General features: G+C 35.8%; 1 protein-coding gene and 1 non-coding gene across 2 annotated transcripts in view; both read right to left on the bottom strand.

Annotated features, from left to right (window-relative positions):
* IPO7 (importin 7) overlaps nt 1-13,913 on the bottom strand; it is a 28,326-nt gene extending 14,413 nt beyond the window's left edge. Inside the window, exons 1-13 of the mRNA XM_026850885.1 lie at nt 13,836-13,913; nt 12,121-12,274; nt 11,648-11,806; nt 9,029-9,185; nt 8,294-8,383; nt 7,783-7,877; nt 7,601-7,685; nt 4,474-4,608; nt 3,853-3,952; nt 2,819-2,895; nt 2,343-2,459; nt 1,494-1,583; nt 239-404 (exon numbers count right to left, since the gene is read on the bottom strand). Coding sequence (XP_026706686.1) covers nt 239-404; nt 1,494-1,583; nt 2,343-2,459; nt 2,819-2,895; nt 3,853-3,952; nt 4,474-4,608; nt 7,601-7,685; nt 7,783-7,877; nt 8,294-8,383; nt 9,029-9,185; nt 11,648-11,806; nt 12,121-12,274; nt 13,836-13,872 — 1,462 coding nt within the window. The 5' untranslated portion in view covers nt 13,873-13,913. The remainder of the gene's footprint in view (nt 1-238; nt 405-1,493; nt 1,584-2,342; nt 2,460-2,818; nt 2,896-3,852; nt 3,953-4,473; nt 4,609-7,600; nt 7,686-7,782; nt 7,878-8,293; nt 8,384-9,028; nt 9,186-11,647; nt 11,807-12,120; nt 12,275-13,835) is intronic.
* Nucleotides 1,113-1,294, bottom strand: LOC113481379. Its single transcript, XR_003398672.1, has one exon. It is a non-coding gene; the product is annotated as a small nucleolar RNA SNORA23 (small nucleolar RNA).
* Nucleotides 13,914-22,473: the final 8,560 nt, after the last annotated feature.

The raw sequence follows: 22,473 nt of genomic DNA, 5'->3' as shown, positions 1-22,473 counted from the left end.
TATTTGATACAGAATTTAAGTGGCTTTTATGTCAGCTTCAAGAACAGTAAGCAATGTAAAGCCTGCCAGGATAGACAATTTAAAAAACTACAAATTTTTTCAGCTGAAAAACTACAGTAAGTGATTACAAATGACAGTTGCAAGAATTAACATTTGCAAAGGACAAGCCTCCATGAACATCACAATATTAATGCCTATCCCATTAAAGCTTGTTGTAGATTTAAGAAGAGAGGGCTACCTTTCTCTTGATTACTGATCAGAACTTGAAGTGCTATTGCAGCTTCCACTTTCACAGGCATTTCCCTATCATCTATCAGACACCGTCTTGTGAGTTCTAAGGCTGTCTGGAGATTCTGGTCACTCTTAAATTTGACTTCACAAAAATAATGAAGAACCCAACAAGCCTGAAAAATAAGACATTGAACAAATTAAGAGTTAAAAAACTGTTCTGGTTTCAGCTGGAATGGAGTTAATTTTTCTTCTTAGTAGCTAGAATAGTGCTGAGTTTCAGTAAGAGAAGAATGTTGATAATACACTGATGTTTCCAGCTGTTGCTAAGAAATCAAGGACTTTTCAGCTTCCCATGTCCTGCTAGTGCACAATATTACAAATAGCTAGGAGGGAGCACAGCCAGAGCAATGGACTAAAATTGGCCAATGAAATATTCCGTATCATATAACGTCATCATCAGTATATAGAAGAGGGTCAGCTGGGAAGGTGGGGGTTCTCGCTTCCAGGACTGTGGTTTCAGGATCTTCTCTCCTCTAGGATTGTTAGCCAGGAACAGGCTGGGCGCTGGTTGGCGGGTGGGGAGCAATCACATTGTGCATTACCCATTTGTGGTGGTGGCTGTTATTATTATATTTCAATTATTAAACTGTTTTTCTCATCCTGCAAGTCTCATTTTTATGACCTCTCCAGTTCTCTTCCTCATATCCCCAGCAGAGGAGCGTAGCAGACCAGATGTGTGGCACTCAGATGCCAGCTGGGTTTAAACCATGACAAAACCCTACAAACAAGATTATCTACTACTCATATACCCATAACCTACACAAATTATTAAATCTGAAGTACTGTTGAATAAAGAGAGTATAAAACTTTTTAACAGATAAAGGTGTTTGAGAGTGTGGAGGCTGGTCAGTGGGAAGCTTGTCTTTCAGACATCACTAGACCAGTACTATGATCTCAAGTTCATCTTTGGCCACAGGTTTTGTGTGAGCAGTACAGTCTAAATGCAAAACACAAATAGACAATACCACCAGACACAGATGGAAAACTATGCACACAATTCTGCAGCCATTTTAAAACTACACAGCAGCTATCTATAACCACAAATAAAGACTGATACTAATCTCTGAAATAAGCATAAAATTTATCATAGGACAGGTGCAAAAAGGAGTGCATTTGTTAGAGGGAAAAATTTAAAGAGTATTCCTGGACTACTCAGTTGGAACAGACAGTGTATCTCAACAGTAAATCTTACACTTTCTTACCCGTGCTCTCATGTAACCCAGCTCACTGCTGAAGAGAGGGAACACATGATTCTGCAACATATATTCCATCTGATCTTTATAGATCTTCTTCTGTCATAATATGAATACAAACACATCAGTTTAAAACTTTATATAAAAATCCATTTCTAATCCAATTTAAAAAAAGTCACATAAAATAAAAGTGTGAACAGCATAACAAAAGCCTCAGACTTCTAACTTCTCCCTTTACTGAAGTCCACTAAGCAACAATGAAGTCCCATATTAGTAATTAAAACTTGGAACCTACATGGACTTGACTTTTATCAGTTTCAGTCAAAATAGCGACTTCTTTTCCTTATCATTTTTTACTCCTAGAGAAACCTTTTGCTTGGCAATACACTCAGGAAAACTTCTCAGAGCCATCATCCAAATACAAGTCCATCCATCTTTTTTGCTACCACTCTAACTGAGCCAGGTTGCTAATCTCACATTATTTCCTCTCTTCTATACACAGAAAAGATCTCATTAAATCAACCTCTCACTGGACGGATTTTTTTCCTTTCTTCCACAAAAAAAGGGAATGTAGTTACGTGTAGTATGGAAAATGGGTGTTACAATTCTAACTAGAAGCATAGAACTTAAAGGAACGTAAAATAATCTGAACTTGAACATGACCTAATAGAACCTGTATAATTAAGCTGACAACAAAATCAAAACAGTTAAGTTCAACAACTTTAAAAAAAATGGCAGTGACTGAGAAACTTGTAAACTGAAGCAGCTATTCTCATTTCTTTTAAGACATGGTATGTGAAAGAAATGAAAAAAGGGACAAAAAAGAATCAAAAGAACGCCCAGATTTGTTATGCTTACTTTTAGGAGAATTTCAGCCAGAGAACCGATCATATGTAAAGCACCATCCTTCTTACGAGGGTCAGCATTTGGCTCAGTAAGGATCTGATAACAAAAGCCCATTGTCTTCTGCAAGACCTAGATAACATGGTAAGGTTAGTCAAAGTATTTCAGTCGGTCATCTCAGGTACCATTCTGAGTGCTCAGAAATACTTAAATCTCTAATAATCTGCTCCAAGTCTGCAATTTGGATAATGTTTTATGACTTTGTTATAAACACACAACATTCTTGATAGATAGATCCTGGGGGAATTGATAAATACAAAAATCACAAATAGATGAGTGCAAAATAAATAAGAGAAATTATAAATTTTAGTGTACTATGATATAACAGAGAGCAGAAAAGTAACTTCTATTAGTAGTTCTTTCAGCAAATAGAGACTATAAACCAAATCTAGCTAACACTACATTTAAGTAAAATCCTGGAAATAGCTTACCTCTTTCCTCTTACTACATGATGTAAACAATAATGTCTGAGCAGCAGTTGTTGGAGAAATGAAGTCTTCAAATACATCTATTAAGTAAACACGTAACAGCTATAAATGTTGGTCCTTTACTACAGTTCATGATCCTAATGTAATCTAGTGATTTAATATGAAACAAAAAACTAACAATTTTCAATTTTTTGTTTTTGTGTTTTGTTTGGTTTGGTTTTTATTTTTATTTTTGTCCAGGTGGTTAATCATGCTTTCTTACTACAGATATTCCAAGACCAAACAACAGTAACACAAGGTTGGAGATTCCCAATACGTGTTTCACCTTTTTCATGATCACCAGCTCTACATGTATAATTTGAAATCGTATGTTTTCATTGGTTTTTAAGATGTATCTTTTGTAACAGTAGAAGCAGACATAGTGGTCAATTTTTGACATATATGCTATTTGCTGTACAGGCAAGCAAGCACACGTAATTGAGTTAAAAATGCTCAGTTTCTTATTTCTTTGCAGAAGAGGATTATCAAAGCCTTGTATAGTACCTGTACTGTTTACATGTCTCCCTCTCACCTGAGGGATAAGAAGCTCCCAAACCCACCAAGATTCCTTGTTCTAGTCACACAGAAGTCCTAGCAGAGGGAAGAATTTGTTCAGGAAATCTAAAGTATCCTCTTTCTTCCCCAGCCTGAAAGGACTGCATGAACTTATAGTAAACCCCAACAACAAAGTAGCAAGCCACAGGAGGTGAAATTAGACAAGTCTGGATTTCTGGGCTTACTTATTAATGTTTCATTTACTTTTACGGTAAATCTGTTCTGAAGTGCAGAAACACCTGTGTTGACTGTCATGTTATCTATCATTTCCACCAGCATATCCAAAAGTTAACTATAGGAACTTGTATTATTTGGATAATACAAACTGGTTTTCTCTCTTTTTTTTTTAAGATTAAAGCCAATCTCTATTCTCACAAACAACTACAAAAATCCTGTCTTTGTGTGAAGTCGTATTTTAACATGACTAGTTTTCAAATTCTCACCAAATTTCATGCGAATATATTCATATGGATCTTCTTGCCAAAGCTCTTCATCAGCATCTGTATAGCACATCAATGGAAAAATAACATCTTGGATAATTCCCTGTAATAAAAAAAAATAAATTGAAAACAGGCTAGCAATCGATCTCCATATTGTCCTGTGTTTCACAGATTTTGTCCATCCTTCCCTTCTTATAAAATGGTAATGTTCTAAAAGTATATGTTGGACATAGCTGATTTTACGTGCTACCTTACAAAAAGGGATCTTTTAACTTAAGGTAGAACTACAATACAGTGGAAGCTATTAGATTTGCTTTGGATAATTGTATGTGGAAATGATTTAATGCCATAAATTCAGTAGTTAACACCACCTCCAAATTTGTTGTGTTGCTGTGTTACACTGTAATCCTTAATATATTAAAGCACAAAGGACTGACAACAAAAAAAGCAATTAGCTTCTCTCATGTATCAAGATAACCTTTACCGAACATGCTTAAACTCTTTCCACCAGCAATTTGTAATAGAGATCCTTAAAACTTGAGTTCTAGCAAGATTAGAAACACTATACAGACTGACTAATGTACTACTGAATCATCTAAGTACTGAACCCAAAAAATGGTTTACTTGAATATGAGGTTTCAGATTCTTCCAGGTGACTGCATGTGACACTCCTTGATTGATATAATTCAGTGTTTGCTGTAGAACTCTAGGAGCCATGTACTGCTTCTCCTTGTATTGATACAACACCTTCAGCAACACCTAGAAAGATCAGATCTCATCAACAGCTTATACTGAGCAGACAATTTTTACCACAAGAATTCTACCCTCCCTCACAATCCTACCTAGGAACACTGTTAAATCCAACAAAAACCCACTGTTTATTTATTCATTAGACTAAAATTGGTACTGACTAATCCTTCTACTAAATGTCACTGTTAATTATATAATGCAATTTGCAGCTCATATCAGGTGCCACACATCTTTTAAAAATACAATCCTTTAACAAGACAAAACATACATGTTAATTCATTACCAACACAGCCCAGGGGACCGTTCCATCCAAGGTTTGTTATTCCATCTTACCACTCTCTGGGGGCAGAAATACATGCCTGAACACTGGCTTGGTAAAACACTCTACACTCACACAGACTACTGATTCTTATTCACGTGCAGCCTTACAGCAATGACACTGTATGAAGAATGACAACCAACCTCTCCCCCTGGCTTTCTGGCCTCAATTCTCCTGATGTGGCACTCAGAACTATTCACAGAGATTTACATTTGTTAAAGTCCATGGTTCTCCACAAATAAGGGCATGACATGGAAGCATTACTAGTAATTAAATTCCAGCTCACTAAAAGTTTGGTATTGATAAGACAAGGGGGTTGCCTTGTAGTCCAATCTAGGCAAGTGGCAACACTACACCTTCAAAAGCAGCAGCACCAACTGGAGAGAAATGACAAATCCCGTTTCCAAGGTTTCATTTAACTCTTCACATAAACCAACAACGTTAAAAAAAAAAAATCTAAAACTGAAGAAACTAAAGAGATATCCATCAATCTGTAGTATCACCCAGAAAACATTTGGGTAAAGTGAGATTCATTATTTTGAAAAGCAATTCCATTAATAACATTTATTACACAAGCACTGAAGCATTTCTCCCAAAGGAGATGGCTCATGCTTGAGTTTAAAGAGGATGCATTCATTCACCATGAAATTCTTAACTTTACAAGCTGGTTTATGCTCTAGACGCATTATCAGTCCTCAAACTTAGCTGCTCATGTTTAAAAGCATCCTGGATTTCAGAAAGAAATTACTGGTTGTTACCCTCACCTGAGTACAAGGCTTTGGTGGCATTAGATATTGACTTAGGATAGGAAAGGAAAAGTGAGCAAATGTTCAGACTTGCAGCTGTTTCGAGGATTATCAAAGAATACTTATGTCAAAATTCCTTTTTAGACTCTTGTGAACTAACTGAAAGAGAAAATGATTCTCTGCAAAAACAATACCTTAAACGACAGATATTTAACTTCTAAAATCAGTAAAACATGAGTACATGGTAAGACTAACATGCTTCTTGAAGTTAGAACAATTAAAAATAGTATTAATCACTAAAAAGAAACTGGCAACAAAATTCATTAAACACAAACAATTCTGCAACATACTTTACTTTCTTGATGGTATGCCTTAAATACAGTCTTTCTGGAAGTAATCAGGAAACTAATGAAGACTGGGATTTCTTGCTGTTTTACAGAGAGTACATGACATTCTAAAGATTTGCTTCCTTTATAAAATTTCAACACAAGCAACAAAGATATCACCACCACTGTATTAACACCAAATACTGAACTTTTAGACTGCATGGATATGAGACAGGCTCCATGGCCTAAATCGCACCATGGTGGCAGCTCAGGAGTTTTAAAAATATGTTAGGGGTTCTTTGTTCTAGGGAAAAGGAGTAATCCTGGGATTTCAGCAAGCTAGAAAACTTAACATATAGTAATAAAACGTTCTCTGTGGAAAAGCTTATACATGAAGGTCCAGTTTGCTGCTATAGCTGAATATCAGAAGGATCTAAAGTTGGGTTTTTTTCCTAACACTCAGTGTAACAAATGCCCTTTTCCCTTTCAATGCTTTGGATGACCTTCAAAAAACAAGTATTTAGGAGATACTTTCCCTAATTTTCCCCTTTGAAAGTCATGTAATTCATTATAATTTCATTTAGGAATGAAAACTAAGAAAACTGAACCTGAACTAAGAACTGCTCTTCTCCTAATTAAAATAAAGGCTTTGAAGAAAACATTCTGCTCCCTGAGATTTTCATAAATAATCTATTTACATTTACAACCTAATCACCCTAATATAAGCAGATTTATAAACCAATAAAAGGGACTTTTAACAAAACTACCTGAAGTTTTTTTATAAATAAACTTGTTTCAAAAGAAGTCAGAAGTACAGTCAGGAGCTGAGAAACAGATCCAAAAGTTTCCCAATATTCATGGGAGTTTTTTTGCTAGTTCAAATTACTGTCTTTAAACATGTGCCGTAAGAGAGGCAGATGACAATTCCTGCCCCACCAATCCATTCTGTCCCTTCAGGAAAACCTGTAGGTGGCTGCCATGTGGTAGGACTACCTGAATCATGAAGTTACTCCAATAAAGGTAAAATTACAGATAGTTTAGCATAACATTAATAGAAACTGCTATAGTCCAGAAGATGCTTTGTTTATAACAGACCCTGTAGAAGTGGCAGCCCCTGGACAGGGAGGAAGTGCAAAGTGACCTGATGACTTACCTGTTCTTAAGCGAGCCTCTGCTTGCCCAGGCTTTCACAGAAGGCTAGAAAGCTTAATATTTACTGACTGAGTCAAAGAGGAACTATATCATCAGACTTAAAAGGATAGGTAAGAAGGTCACCACATAATTATACCTCTCTGTTTCAGAAAGAGAACAACTGATAGCATTCATCTGAGGCTCATCTGAGGGCTTGTTATATGAGAGCATTCACTCTACTTACAGATTATCAAAGCTGCATAGGCTATTTTCAGTGTATTGTCCTACATGGCAAATGAATAATTTCTTTTAATCATTCCATACTTTTAACCCACAGACATCACTGCTTTCCACACCAATGTGCTTAAAAAAACCCAATCGTGAAAGAGAGCAAGAAGACTTTTCAGAACATAATGAAATAAGAAATAACTACTAACTCTAAATTTATCCTAATACCCCCCACGTTCAGGGTTTCTTACTTGCTGAACACCAACAGCAAATGCCTTCAGGAACACTTCAGCAAACTCACTGTACTCCTTGGAAACATTACCAGGGCTTCCATACCTAGAATTAGAAGCAAGTACACAAATTCAAGAGTGCAGCAATATTACTGACTTCCAATATTTGTTTGCTTTTTAAAAAATAACAGAAGAAAAAATACCTCTCAAAAAGCCTAGCTAAGATATGCAAAGCCCACTTTTTGCATTTCCACCAAGGCAACTCAGGTCTGTCATCTTCATCAACTTGAAGGGTTTCCTTTGGAAAAAAAACAACAAAACACCACAACTTCTTCCCAAAGAGTTCAAATTATATGTATTTTGAAGAACTATATAGCATATTTTGCTTTTAACCTGTGATTTGCACTTCTACCTTAATAGTACAGCACATCTAAAAATATATCCCGTGATATATACTGCATAAATGGTCAACAAACGCTTGAAACAAGAAGCCAAAATAAGTTGTGCCATAATTTGAAAACAAAACTCCCACACAAGTCACATATTTTCAAAATTTGTCTAGTCTGTTTAAAACACCCTACTTAGTGTAAAAATTAATTTTCTTGACATCTATTAAGAAAAAAGAATGCAGAAATAAGAAGTTAAACTTTTAAACTTCCTAACAAATGAAAAAATATTTAAACTTAAAGACATCAATAGCCAAAAGCCACTTACAGTTGGTACATCCCTATCGACAACAGTCTTCAGGATTTCTATCCAGTCGGTCAGGTTTTGCTGATTTATCAACTCCAAAGGTAATGTGTACTTATTTATATATATAAAAAAGGCAAAATAAGTTTATTATAAAGCAATATGAAAATAACGTTACTTTCACAGTTTGAATTTTAGCTCTTTCAAATCTTTGTCTACACTTAGCTATCATAAAAGATTAGCAAGTGACAGACAAACAGGCTAAAAAAACTTAACACGACCTAGTCTACATCCTCAATAGTGCTAGAGGTCTTTACACCAAGTCATTCTGCTTATGCAATACTAAGATATTACTTAAATGGATCCTACACAAATTTCTGAGGCAGTTAACAGCATATTAACAGTTTCATTCTAAACTGCTCCATTTACACTGACAAATCTAGGTAGGCTGGCCTCTACAATCTGTCATTAGAAAACTGATTTTCTAATTGGTTTTCCAGCAAACACTCTACCTTAGAGAACTTATGCATGCCATCCTATCTAATGCCAACCAGGAACAGCACTGTACAAAAGTAAAAGTACAGCACCATCAAACATACCAAAAGCCTGTGATTCATACCACAGCAAAGCTGTAGGGAAAACAATTCAGATGTAATCTTATATTGTTAATATTTCTGTCACTTACTATTTTAAGGAAAATCATAATGCTTTAAATTAAATTACTGATAAAATATATATATAAAAATTTTATTTTTTTACCTGGACAAGGGCATAAAATATTTTGAAGATCTGTTTTTGGATGAGGACAGACTGATCAGATGGATCACTCAAGAGCTGAATGAAACTATCCTTCAGAACTGGTAGAAAATGTTGCATTGCAGCTATTAAAGGACTTCGTTCCTCTGGTTTCTTGTACCTTTAGGTAAGAACAAACTAGTTTTGTAAATCTTTCAGGTAGCTTTTGAATTTGAGATGTCGACCTTTCCCTAGTGTAGACACCAGTAGGCTGTATTATGATTCATAACAGCTTATGATTTTTTATAAAGCCAAGCCATTTCTTGTTACAGAATTTGAAATAAAGCTATAAGCCAGACAGCATTACAGTTAACAGACAAGTTAGAAAACCGCTGAGTGTCCATCACTCCACTGTATATCCACATTAGTTTCTGCTGGTAATGAATTCCTGCCAACTTACTTACTTTGAATACCACATCATGATCAGTCCACCATTACTACAGTGAAAAGCAACCAGAGCACTACAAAAACTGCAACCAAAAGGTACACATTTATTGCCAAGAATGGTATATACTGGGCTAGCCAGTAAAATTCCAGACAGACCTTTTTCAGAGTTCACAGTTTATCCAGATATTTCCAGAAACTAGATTACTCCACTGACATCAAAGAAACGAAACTGATGTCTCATCTTGCCATTTAATTTGCCCAAATAAAACAAACTGATAGAGCATGCAGGCTTCAAGGCTATGTGGTGGCAGACTGTAACCCCCCTTGAAAAAGCGCCTCAGATCTTCCCATGCTGGTGACAGTCCACCAGGTGCCTACACTGACAATAAGGCTTCATTTCCTTTCTCAAAACATTTCAAAATTCCTGAAAGTAAATGAAGCTGAATTTTGAAATCTTCCCTTGAACTTTTAACTTATCAAAGAAGAAAGTCCTTACTGACTCAAGAGTTATCACAGCAGAATAGGATTTTATCCATACTGGTGATGACAATAAGAACCAAGTAAAATATCACTCTAAGACTACACAGCTTTTTTTTTTTTTATTAAGTAATTAATACTATAATACTCTTGGACTCTTGTAGGAGATTTTGGGGATGAAGGATTGGTTTAGGTTTGCTTTTGGTGATTGGTTTTAAAGTACATTTTTGGTAGACTTTTCACTAATATTAAATATCAACAGTCAGACTCAAACAGTGACAATTCGCAGATATATAACAGTCTACTCAATCTTCTACCAAATGGCATGTTTGGTAAATCCTGTTCAGTAATATAGTTTCCACATATTTTCTGAAATAAAACCCCAAATGTAAGGATTAAGTGTTGCTCAGGAAAACTCAATTTCTAATTTCCGCAGAAGACACAATTGAAAAAGACCAGAAAAATTACTATGCAAAGAGCAGCCATTTGATCTTGCTGGCTGGATTTGCAGGGGGAAAAAAAAAAAAAAAAAAAAAGTCGACAAGCCCCAAGATATTTACCTTCCACATTAAGGAAAAAAAAAAATTAGTAGCTAAATATTCCCACAACTCAAGCAGTGAAAACTTGATCAAAGTCTTAACATTATGCAGATTTTCCCCTCAAAAAACTGACCTAAGTAATTTATATTTTAAAGAGATCTGCTTGCACCCATATTATTACACAATAAAACATGCATATCCCTACATGATTTGTGGAACCGATCCCTGTTGACTTCACCAGAAAGCTAAACCAGTAGGAGCAGTTGCTGGCCTCTGCTAAAGTGTTTGATCAACTAAGATTATGAACCCACCTGTTACCTTAATCACGCAATGACTATGCTCATATCAAAATTTTCCCTAAACAAGGATTGCTATAATCGTAGTACACTACCAGCGAACACTTCATGTTTTGTCTCTCATAGATCTCCGTTGGTTTAAGATGTTTAAATCGAAATTCAAGTGAGAAATCAATTTATTTGCCTTCCCTAGCAGGACTTGCAATGTGGATTGCACTTTTCTGAGACAGATCAAATGAGTTTCCTACATGCTACAGTAGCAGCTAAGCTTCACATAACTACTCAAAGTGCAACCTCAATATTGAGGCTCTGACCATAATACCAAATACAGAGCAAAGAACAGTCACCTGGATCCTAGCCCAAGGCCTTGCATATCTGAGAACAGTGGGCTTTGATAAAGATTTCCTACGATGGGTTGGATGATGCTATCAAAACGATCATACCAAAGTCAGTCAGCTAATTCTGAACTTCATAACATTCAAGATTTCACACTTTGAAACCTTTATGTTTACTGTCACTGATACCTGGAGGACAAATTGTTTAAGTCTAAACCTGGTTTAAATAATAATTTTCTGTGAAAGTCTTAATTTTCAGCACTTTCTTAACTGCTATCAACCCCTAAAAAACACCTACCAAATTAAGGCCTTAAAACACCTTCTTCTTTCTAATCTCAAACCATTAATGAAGGCAGTTTTGCTGTAATTTCTTAGTGCAGAGATATATAACTCAACATCTACATAATGAGTATCCAATAATATTTTCTAAGATTTCTATCACCTTTGCCTAGTCCCACACTCAATTCTACATAATTACAATATACATACAGAATAAAAAAAAATACAAATATGTTAATTCTGATGTTTTATATCATAGAAAAAACTTACTCGTAGTTTTTCACAAGTTGATAAAGACAAAGAAGAATTCCAAGCCAACAAGCACTGTTGTCAGACTGCAGATAAAATCCAATTTTCTCCACAACTGCAGTCCAGCGACTAGGATAATCATGCTTGATAATATGGTGAATGCAAGTAGTAAGCTGTACTCTAGAAGTCAAATGCACAGTGATTAAATAAGTTACTACTATTATTTTAATAATATTATTCTGGTGTTGAAACAGCCAACATTGCCCAAACAGACTTATTTCAAGTTTAAAAGGTTTAGGTTGTGTACGTTCTGCACAATATTCTCTGAGAAACTTTGAATTTATCCATGCTGCACAAGCTGACAACTGTTTTTCCACCAACACTAATGCTATGCTTAGGATACACAGTGTATGACAATGATGCTTAGCATGCAGGTGATCTTTATTGTGCAACACACCCCCCATCACGTTAAAAAACAGGTTAAAACTGCATACCTAATCAGCTCAGGGGAGTGAATAATGGCTTCTACAATATTTTCACGAATACAGTGTCTATCTTCTTCTGGGATGGAGTAAGGTGGAATCTCTCCTGGTGCAGTTTCACGATCTGGCCAATACTGGGTTATCATATTCTTCAAGTAGATAACTCCTGTGAGACAAGTGGCACATCAGCTGACATGCAAAACAAACACATATTTTGCAAACAAATCTATTTTAGAGCAAAACTGACTGAAATTACAGATTCATTAACCATTTCTGAGTAGAAGAATCAAAATATATAAACCATCCAAACTAGGTTGATACTCTTTTACCCATTTATTGTGGGTATCTGTGGACATCTGTATTTTTAGTCCTGTAAAAAAATCTGTTTTCATATAAAAATACTAAATGTATTGCTTTTATCTGTGCTACAGATAAACAGTCCTGGAACACTATAGCAAAACACTTATTAAAAATACTTTATAATCATTTTCTCATTTTTTCATTAAAACAAAGCTAATCAATACTAATGACTATCTAAAACATCCCTTGTAATCAACAAACCAAAATCTAATTAAGTGTGTGATATAGGAGTGAATGCTACAGAAAAACAGAGCTCCTTTATAGCAAGGTTATGGGCCACTGCACTTCGGAGCAATCAGGCTGCTGGCACAAATGCCTGCATTTACCATTTGACAATGGTTTATGTAGCAGAATATGGATTACAGCACTTGGAAAGAAAAGGATTTACAAAATTCAACAGGATACCTCGAATGACAAAGCAGTAACAAAGTTACTATTAATCTAATTCTATGTAGAAATCCATAAAGCAACTTATCTTCCCAAATTTCATATGAACCTTCTGAAGGTTCAGAAACCAAAGGGTTTCTGAATGGGTCTGGCCAAGGTAAGAAACACTCAGCAGATATGTGCTACTACAAGACTGAAGAGATGCAGACTTCAATCTGCCCTCAGAGGATTTATTATGCCATTAAGAGCTTTGCAAAACATGCACTCTTTGTAAGCCGTGTGTTGTATGAGTTGACTCCACTCTCTACAAAACTGCTTTGGCTTTTAATTGGCTTACGCTGAGGGTGAATGTTCAGAGGTTTTTTCCAAATCTCCCCTTTTTTTGCATGTTATACATGTTAAGCAGTAACTTCTATGAGTCATCATCTCAATGGTACCCCTAAACAATAAAATAAAAATGCAAGTTAGGCTTATGCTACAACTTAGTCTACTACATGGAAGATCCAAGGAAGCAATCAAGATCACACTTCCTGAACTGTTAGAAAAACCACTGAAGTATCATATTAGAAACCACTATCAAGAAATCATAGCAGCTTTAAGGTAATGTTTGAGTTGCTAATATTCAGTATCAAATTTTACTGATGGCTCATGTGCAAATCAGCAATGTTCCAAAAGACATGATTTGTTCTCTTCCACTGAAAAAGCTTAGAAATATTAACGTTATTGGTACAAAGTCAAATTTCTCTTTGGACCAAATGTACCACCATCATAAACCATTCTGTCTCCCCAAAGACCATTCATTATTCACTAGAGATAAAGGGGAGCAATCACTGAAGAGCCAGCCACCTTTTCTTTGTCTTCCTTTTTCAGTGTATGGTATTTGAGATTAAAACCATTTAAATCCTTCAGCAGTATCTGCATATGTACTTGCGTGTATGCATGATCAAATTAGATACAATGAAAAAGATTTGAAAACTTGCCTGCCTGTCTCACTGGTAAATCCAGTTGCTCGGACATAGTGATCTGAAGCAGAGTTGAAACAAAGTTCACTGACTTATGAGCCTGCAGAGGAGGAGGGGAAAAAAAAAAAAAAAAAAAAAAAGAGAGTATTATTTAGTCACAGCTTGTAAAGTTTTTAGAATCCTTCTGTTATGTTTTACAGTATCTTTATAATGATGTAATGCAATCAATAGAATACCAGCAATTCAGACAGTTCGTTCCACAGTAGTCAGCTAATCAACCAAAGCATTCCAAAGTTTCAAGCTTGCTGTATTTTGAAGACAGCATGGGGGAGGAAAAAACCCTCCCGTTTAAGGTAATAAGAGTTCAAGAAATCATTAAACAGACTTCAGGAATCAGCTTTTTACAGTCACCAAATATGTTCTTTATTCAGAACAAACACTTACTCGAAAGAAGAATATCTAAATAATCAGAAAAAAACATTTGCAGCAAGTTTATAGTGGCCTTTAACAAGGTATGAATTAATTATATAATAATCTAAGAAACAGATGGCAACTATGTTTTAAAACTAAGCCCAGCCTAAAGCAAGCCTATCCAACCCATAGTTCATCTCTCTGAAAAAACAGCTGCAAGTCACCATTTATGCACTACAACAGTAACTGTCAGCATAACTATACAGCAGCAAATCAACAGTATGGAAACGTAAATGGAGTGACATCTGCAGAGTAATAACTTTGAGAGGATTTGCAAGAGCTCACTTAGAAAAAACATGTTTTGTTTCCTATGTTACAATTATGAAAAATGTTATTGATAAATATCGTATTGTATTTTTCAATATGAGGAAACTAACTTCAATATTATTCTAGCATCTTTACCCACCTTTCCTAAGCATCAATAACTGGAGATGTTAAATGAATTTCACTGGGAAAAGTGAACTGTAATCCTTAAAAACTAACTCTGCTTTTTATAACTGGAAACCAACATGATTTTCCACAAGGTCAAGAGTCAATGGACATGAGCTGCAGTGAGAGAAATCCCTATCTGCCAAAACAAAAAAACAAAAAACCAAAAAAAAACCACCACCACCCCCCCCCCCAAAAAAAAAAAAAAAAAAAAAAATCACAGGGGTGGTCAAGGCCTGGGACAGTCTGTCCACAGAGACTGGTGGGACCTCATCCTTAAAGGTACTCAGAACTCAACTGGACTAGTCATCATATATCTCATCTAACTTTGAAGCAGCTTTGCTTCAGGGGGCTGGACCAGATGATCTGCAGAGCTCCCTGCTAAGCTAATTGCTCCATGATTTGAATTGCCAGGATATATTTCTGCTTTATCTTCACTTATATGTCAACATTGTTTCACACATTCTTTGCAACACTTTTATCAAACTACATAGATCTACATAACTTGACCTGTCAAACTCTTAGGAAAACACCTCTTACCTACTTGTTACTCAGTTTATTACTCCCTACACAAAGCAAATGAATTAATACTTTCAAAACCATGGAAATTACACTACCCATTTAACAAAAACCTATTATTGTCTCAGTTACTGCAACAGAGCAAATTAATATCGTAAAGGGAATTAATCAGAACTTACGTTCTATTCTCTTAGTAGGACCAAAAGCTCTTTTGATGGTATGAAATGATGTCAACGTTCCATCTAAGTGTGTAACACTGCCCAGCTCACTACTACAGCACCAGGTTCTTCTCTGCAACTTTAATTTTCCCTGCCAAACATCTCCTATACGTTCTAGTATAAGCAAGTGTAAAACGGACAGCCTGGGACATGACATTTGTTCATATATTTGCACTAAGATTCGATTAGCATAGCTTGTTTTCCATCTCCTGTTATTTAAAACTGATTTCAAATGAAGAATGAACTGGACTTAATCTCCACAAAATGTTCTGACCCACATCCCTCTGATATACCCAGAGTCCTGAAGAAGCAAATATACTTTCAAAAAAAAACCCCCAAACCAACAAACCCATGTTGAATACAAACATAATTTACTTGTTGGTATTATTTGCTACTACAGCTCCAGGTCTGTTAAGTTCCTTCTTTTCTTAAGTAACATTAATAGACACACTTCTCCTGCAACACATACCAAATGACATTAGACCCTAATTCAGCACAGTATTCAATTCCATGCCTAACACTAATGTTAGCATTAATTACTCCTGTACTTCAGTGTGTTCTTATGAACTTGCTGAAGAAAGCTTCCAGTTTCAATAACCTTTAACTCACCTATGAATAAGGTCATATTACAGTCTGCATAAAATACTTAAAAGTATAAACTTATGTCTTCCCACAACGACTGTTATAAACTTTACAGCTACCTTTTCAACAGTGAAAATTTGCAATGTATTTCATGCTTGAAAGTTGAAAAGCATTTAATCCTGTAATTTCAAAAATGAAGGATCACTTTCACTTTTTCATAACAAATGACAACCATCCTTTAAATAAAAACTATCCATTTTACTAAAATATTGAAATTGCTTAAGAACTATCAAGGAACTAATGGGAATAACAAAACAAAATGAATACAAAAATGTTGTGTCTTAAAAGCAAAAGGCAACAAAAAATAGACAGCAGTGTACAAGGCTACCACACACTGAAATTTAATACAATGCCAAAGAATAATCTCTCCTTCAACAAAAAAACAGGACTGAACCTACGCTTATACTATAGCAAACTACAGAAGATCCCTAGAAATGACAAGCATATTGGTGTGCGGGATTAAGATATTTTCACTGGATTTTTTTTAACTACAGTAAATTTTAAAGGATAGGATCAAACTATCTATACCATTATCTTGGCTTTTTAAAAAAATACCATCCTTGCTTATTAACATCTCAAGCATCAGACACCAATCAACAACAAGCATGAGCTACTTAATCCCCTTCAGTGGTTCAAAGCAGAGATTCAGACTAGAAATAATTTGTGCACTTAATACAAGGTAGCATAAGTAAAATACCTTTCACTTTCCAAAGCCTCTTCTTAATCCATTCTGTTCATAACTAAATTCACACAGAGCTACATTAACACTTCTAAACAGAATATAAAGGACTTCCAAACTCTTTACAATGGCCCCCTTCCCATGCCACTGAAAGGAAGGTGACCCCAGAAAAACTATGATGTGGGGAGGAGTAAGGACAGCTACATGGAGACATGTGCATGTAGAATGGTGAAATAAAACCCCAGTTATTACGATAATCTGTCACTTGCTCCCTTGTTTTGCTTTGCTATTAAAAAGAACATCCAATGTTTTACTGGCATCCGGAAAAACACAACTGAACTTAAAATAAGACACCACATGGGTGCCAATTTCATATCTACAACATTAAAAAATACTGAATACATTCATTTCAGCTATTTTAATCTTTAGTGTTTTTACTCTCCAAAGATGGCTGCCTCTCAGACAGCCATCATGCTCCTCTTCACTGACAGCACTGTTAAAAAAACCAAAACAAACCCCAACACTTATTTTAGGTACATATTCTACACAAACACTAGCTCTTGGTTTTAGTGCATACAATTAGCCAGAATACTTTGCCATACCAAAGGTGAGCTGCAAAGCAAAATTAATTACAGACCTATCAGGAAGCTATCTGAAAGTAGAGAATTCTGGTAGCCCACACGTGCCCCAGTGTCCAGAAGAACTGGATGCACTGATGCCACTTCAGTGAAAGCCATTGGCAAGTAGCGTCATTCTACACAAGTCCCATGGCTCCAGCAAGCAAGAATTAAAATCAGAATTTCACAATGGTTGCTGTCACATACTCTAAACTGCGTGGAGAATAGAAACAATTTCCATTACTTTAAAATTTTGACATCATTAAAACTTTGTCTTCTACTCTCTTGCTCCCTGTTTAGAAATACAATTTACAAAACTACAACAATAACCAGGAAAAAAAAAAAGGTTCTGTCACAGTCAAAGTCTGTTTCCTAACATGTAACCCAACATAAGAAAAAAACAAAAAAACCACCACCCCACGAAAACTCCATTCAAGTCCTTTCCCCTTACAACATGCCATGTCACTGGTATGACTTTGTGGTTCAAGAGCCAAAGAATTCAGGAACTTCTCCCAAGAGCAATCTTTGCTATGCAGCCTCACTAGCTGAGGAATGTGTTCTATCAGACCACAAACGTTGCACCACTTTCAATATCAATCCCTGTTCCAGAACATATAATCTTTCTGCATATTTCACTGCAGTTTTTCCTAGCAGGGTTAGTATTAGCCATGTGCTAAAACACAGTTCTGAGAAGTGTAATACCAGCTATATAACCTGAAATATAAATGAAGTTTGAAATGAACATTAAAGAGACCAGTTCATGGCATGTGAACTATCAATGGTTAATTATGATACAGAAAAGCACTTTTCCCCCCAGTAATGATACTCAAGTCAGTTACATTTATCTTTAATACGAGAATTATATCTCACACAAAGCCTGTATGCCACTAAACGATAACAACAAGAAGCTTCACCTCAGGTAAAAAGACCCCTGTGCATTCTTCTTGGACATTAAGAATTCAACATACTGTAACAGACACACTACTATAGGTACCTCCTTTTCTGTTACAAAAAAGGCAAACCAGAAGGGTGATACTTATATATTGCTGAAGTAGAACCCCAGTTTATTTATATAGTTATTCAAAGTAACATACATTTAAATAAAGGCTACAATTTATTTATAAAGGAGCTGAAAAAAAATACTATTTCAACATGTCTCTCCCATTTCAATTTTGAAAAAAAAAAATCTACATGCAATTTTTGATCAAAAGGACTAAGTGAACACAACTGTTACACTAAGATGAAAGAGTTTGGGATTTTTTATAGAAAGGTAAGGTCAGGAACTGTAAGGCCATGCTGATTCAGCAAAATGCCCTCTAGCACTCTCTCAATTCTTTTTTTAAGAACTCAGCAGGTGTGGAAGTCATTCTGACCTCAACTTTCTGCAGGCTAGTTCTGCCACATCTTATGCAGCTACAATGTACATGGTATGTATATGGTACACAAAAAATACATTCATGCTTATCAGATCTTGCAAACATCCTTGATGCTCATTTCACCAGAACACTGCACATTCTGAAGCCTATTTGCTCTTCTGTTCACAGAGAAAAAAAGGAACATGCTCTTAGCAAAGGCTAGCTAAGCACACACAGTAACTATTTGCCAAGTCATGAGAAAACGGCAAGTTTCCCTGCACACTAGGTTTTTACCTTGTACTTGTTAACGTGCATCAAGAATGTAACTTTTTCTTAATGAAGACAAAGGTCCCTTGGTTCCTTACTGCCCCCAAGGGGATTTCTGACGTTGGACCAGCCTCCATACACACAGTTTAAAACCATCCTTTCCCAAAGCATCTCTCATCTAGCACACACCAAAATACATTGATCAAAGATAAAGGAACTGAAAATAATCAAGTACTTGCAATAAAATGTTGTATGAACAACTTTAAAAGAGAACCCATGATCGGAGCCAGGAAACTCATGCTCTGTTCTTGTTCTTACTCACCCTATGATATATAGCTGTAGGTGTTGTTATAAATGAAGACCATGTTAGTTAGAAAAGGTTTAAAAACAATTCAAGATGGAGGTATCACTATAAACACCAACCCCAAAGCATCTAAACCTGCAGCATCTCAGCATTTGGAAATTACTGGTGAAAGGCACTCTGTAATAAGCAGCTTGTTTTTTCCACTTTGACAACCTTTCACTCTAAAGCTTCCAGTAGTTTGGAGTTCAATCATTTAATTTAATCATTCCATCGTTCTGACACTTGTATCTATTAAGCAGGCAATGAACGACACTGAATAAAGCCCTACTACATTCTGTGAATCTGATGGCATGCTATAGTGACTAGACAACAAACTAAAGCATTCTTCCTTTCCCTGTCACTTACAGAACATGAAAAAGCTTAAACGTAACTTCTGAAAGACACTTTTCAGGATAACATTTTCCTAAACAAACTCTGTTAAGCTTGGAATTAAAAAAAAAAAAAAAAAGAAAAAAAAAAAAAAGTATGACTGACTGAAGACCGCTCTTTTCAGAAAAAAAAAAATTTACAAATTGGGTTGTTCATCTAAAATAATGTCTTAATAGCTCATACACACTGGGGTTAATCTCATATACTTAAGACACACCTAAAAGTTAAGTTATAAATTCTCTTGAATGACAATGAAGAAACCTGCAAGTAAATGATTATCTAGCAACTGTGCCTTTATAAATATGTTAATAATAAAAGACAAAACAAGACTGTGTATTATTTTCAGAGTACCATTCCATAGCTGCATAGTTAAAAATATCTAATTTCATCACCATTTCTGGGAAACACTTTATACATGCAGTACAAAGACTGCTTCAAAAGGTAACAGTGTCTTCTTGCTGCTTTCCAGTAGCATACTTAAAGAGCCTGGTTGCAACGCCTTGTACAACACAGCTTTCCTCAGTAAGACAGTGCCAGAGATGGGCAAGCACCTCAGGGTACATCATCAGCTAGAAATTACATGAGAAGTTGACGGCTATAAGAGCCAGCGGTATCCTTCTCTGTAACTTATTTTCACAGTGAGGAAAGTAAATCCAACAAGACTGAAATATCTGCATATTTTTTTTAGCATATCTGAACTCTAAAAGTTCTCACAGCATTTTATGTGCAGGCAATATAGTCTGATAAAACTTAGTGAAAGAAGAACTAAAGCACAGAACAATTAATGACTTAACCACGGTCAAAGGAAAAATAACAAAGGAAAAATAACAAATAACATTTGTTCACTGGACAAATCAAGAAACATACACTTTGGTTCTTCTCCAGTCAACGGAAACTTGGTTGACTGACAGGGTATGATGAAGATGGATCTAGACAAACTTAACTCTTCCATTAATTAGGATATCAATTATTGACTGAAGCATGTTTTTTTCTGGTAAGGTAAAATGACCATTCTATTGAAAACGAGTCTCATCAGCTCAACAGAAGCACTTTGGACAAATATAAGGTAAACTAAAAGGTCAAACAAGGACAACTTTTAAAGTGAATGGCTTTCACTGCTGGATTATTTCATCTTTACCGAGACAGAGACCCCCATACCCAAAATATTAACTGGTAACACAACAGCCTGAACAGTTAACAAATACAGACAAGTATGCTGCAAGAAAAATATTAACTGGCTTGAGAAAACCTATGCAAACCCAAGACTATGCCTGTGACTAAATTACATCTATGTACAAATGTTTGATGATTTAAGGATTAACAAATATTTTAATCAGAAAATGTCTGTGAAAGATCAGTGATTTCCAACAAGAATTCTTACGCATTAGTTCAATGTCTGGCACTTTTAAAAGGGCACTCTTATTTGGATTTTATATCAATTTAACAGTTGTGTAGTACATGACAAGACCATGATGCTTTGATTCAAAAGCATGAAGAAAAGTCAGTTGCTGGTAAGCATAGTCCTTCAAGCAAGAGTTAACCACTTGCTGAAGACCCTGAATGGCAAAGAACATGATTTCTGCATATTCAACAACTCAATACCTGCAGAAAATAGCTAAAAGATTTCACACAAGTTACTATATATTGACATGCACAGAACACAAAAAATTGCACTTTGGGGCCAGCTTAAGATTTCATACATATTACTGTATTTATAAGCAGTTACATTATTCTATTTTTTTTGTTTAAATTAATAAACACTAAAACACTTTTTACCAGAGTATAGAGAAAAGACAGCCACTTACTTTATACAAACCTCAATTAAACATTGAGTAGTTTTACAAAGATTTCAAATGTACCTAATATTTATTTGTCATTCACTTATAAATGACATGCAGGAATTTAGCTTAATTATACGTTTTTATAATATGAGAAGCTACACCCTTAGTTTTTGAAAGTTTGTCTACTACCAGCAGAACATTTGGACCACCTTTATCTAAGCTCTAATGAACATCTGTTGCATTAAATAAATTTTGTCAAGCTTAAAGCCTGCTCAAGAGCAACAAAGAAAAGCATTTGTGGAAAAGACCAACTAAAGGCATCACACAGGTTTATGCTTCACCTCCTCCACCAAGCTATCACCTTTTCTCTGAGTAAAACACTAGAACACCTTTTTTTCAAAACGTCTAAAAGCGCCATGACTGTGTCTCATCAATAACTAAAAGTTTTCACCTTCCAGGTGAAGTTAAGTAGAACAAAAATATAACCTTCTTCCAAAACTGAAACCTGTGGAACTAGGACCTGCTGGGTTTGTTATATCCCAATATGACACATGAAGGTAGTCTTAAGTGGGTGACATACCCGGGTTGGGAACCCTGTCTTCCTCCGACTTTTCGGCACGTGCTGATGCTACACCCAGAAGCACACACATCTACCGCGAACCCGCAGTCCAAAGGATTTCTACGAACACTAAACAGCGCCAGGTTATCGGATTTATTTCTCAACTCAGCATAGGCCACTCGTGTGCTAACAGGCTGCACTACTTATGAAGTGATGGGGGTCGTGCTACCTCCTTCCCCGTTGACAAATTACCGCCTTCCACATCCCAAGACTGTCCTTAGATAGTCCCAGGCAAGACTGGGACCAGCCTCTGAGCCACAGAGGGCCCGCGCCACCGACGATTTTAAACATCCCTCTATAGATTATCCCTTCGCCGGCTGAACAAC

The sequence above is a fragment of the Athene cunicularia genome (assembly GCF_003259725.1).
Source record: "Athene cunicularia isolate RWA chromosome 5 unlocalized genomic scaffold, athCun1 chr5_part3, whole genome shotgun sequence".
Taxonomy (NCBI): Eukaryota; Metazoa; Chordata; class Aves; order Strigiformes; family Strigidae; genus Athene; species Athene cunicularia.
The sequence above is the reverse complement of the archived record's forward strand: the minus strand, read 5'-3'. Positions and strand labels throughout refer to the sequence as shown.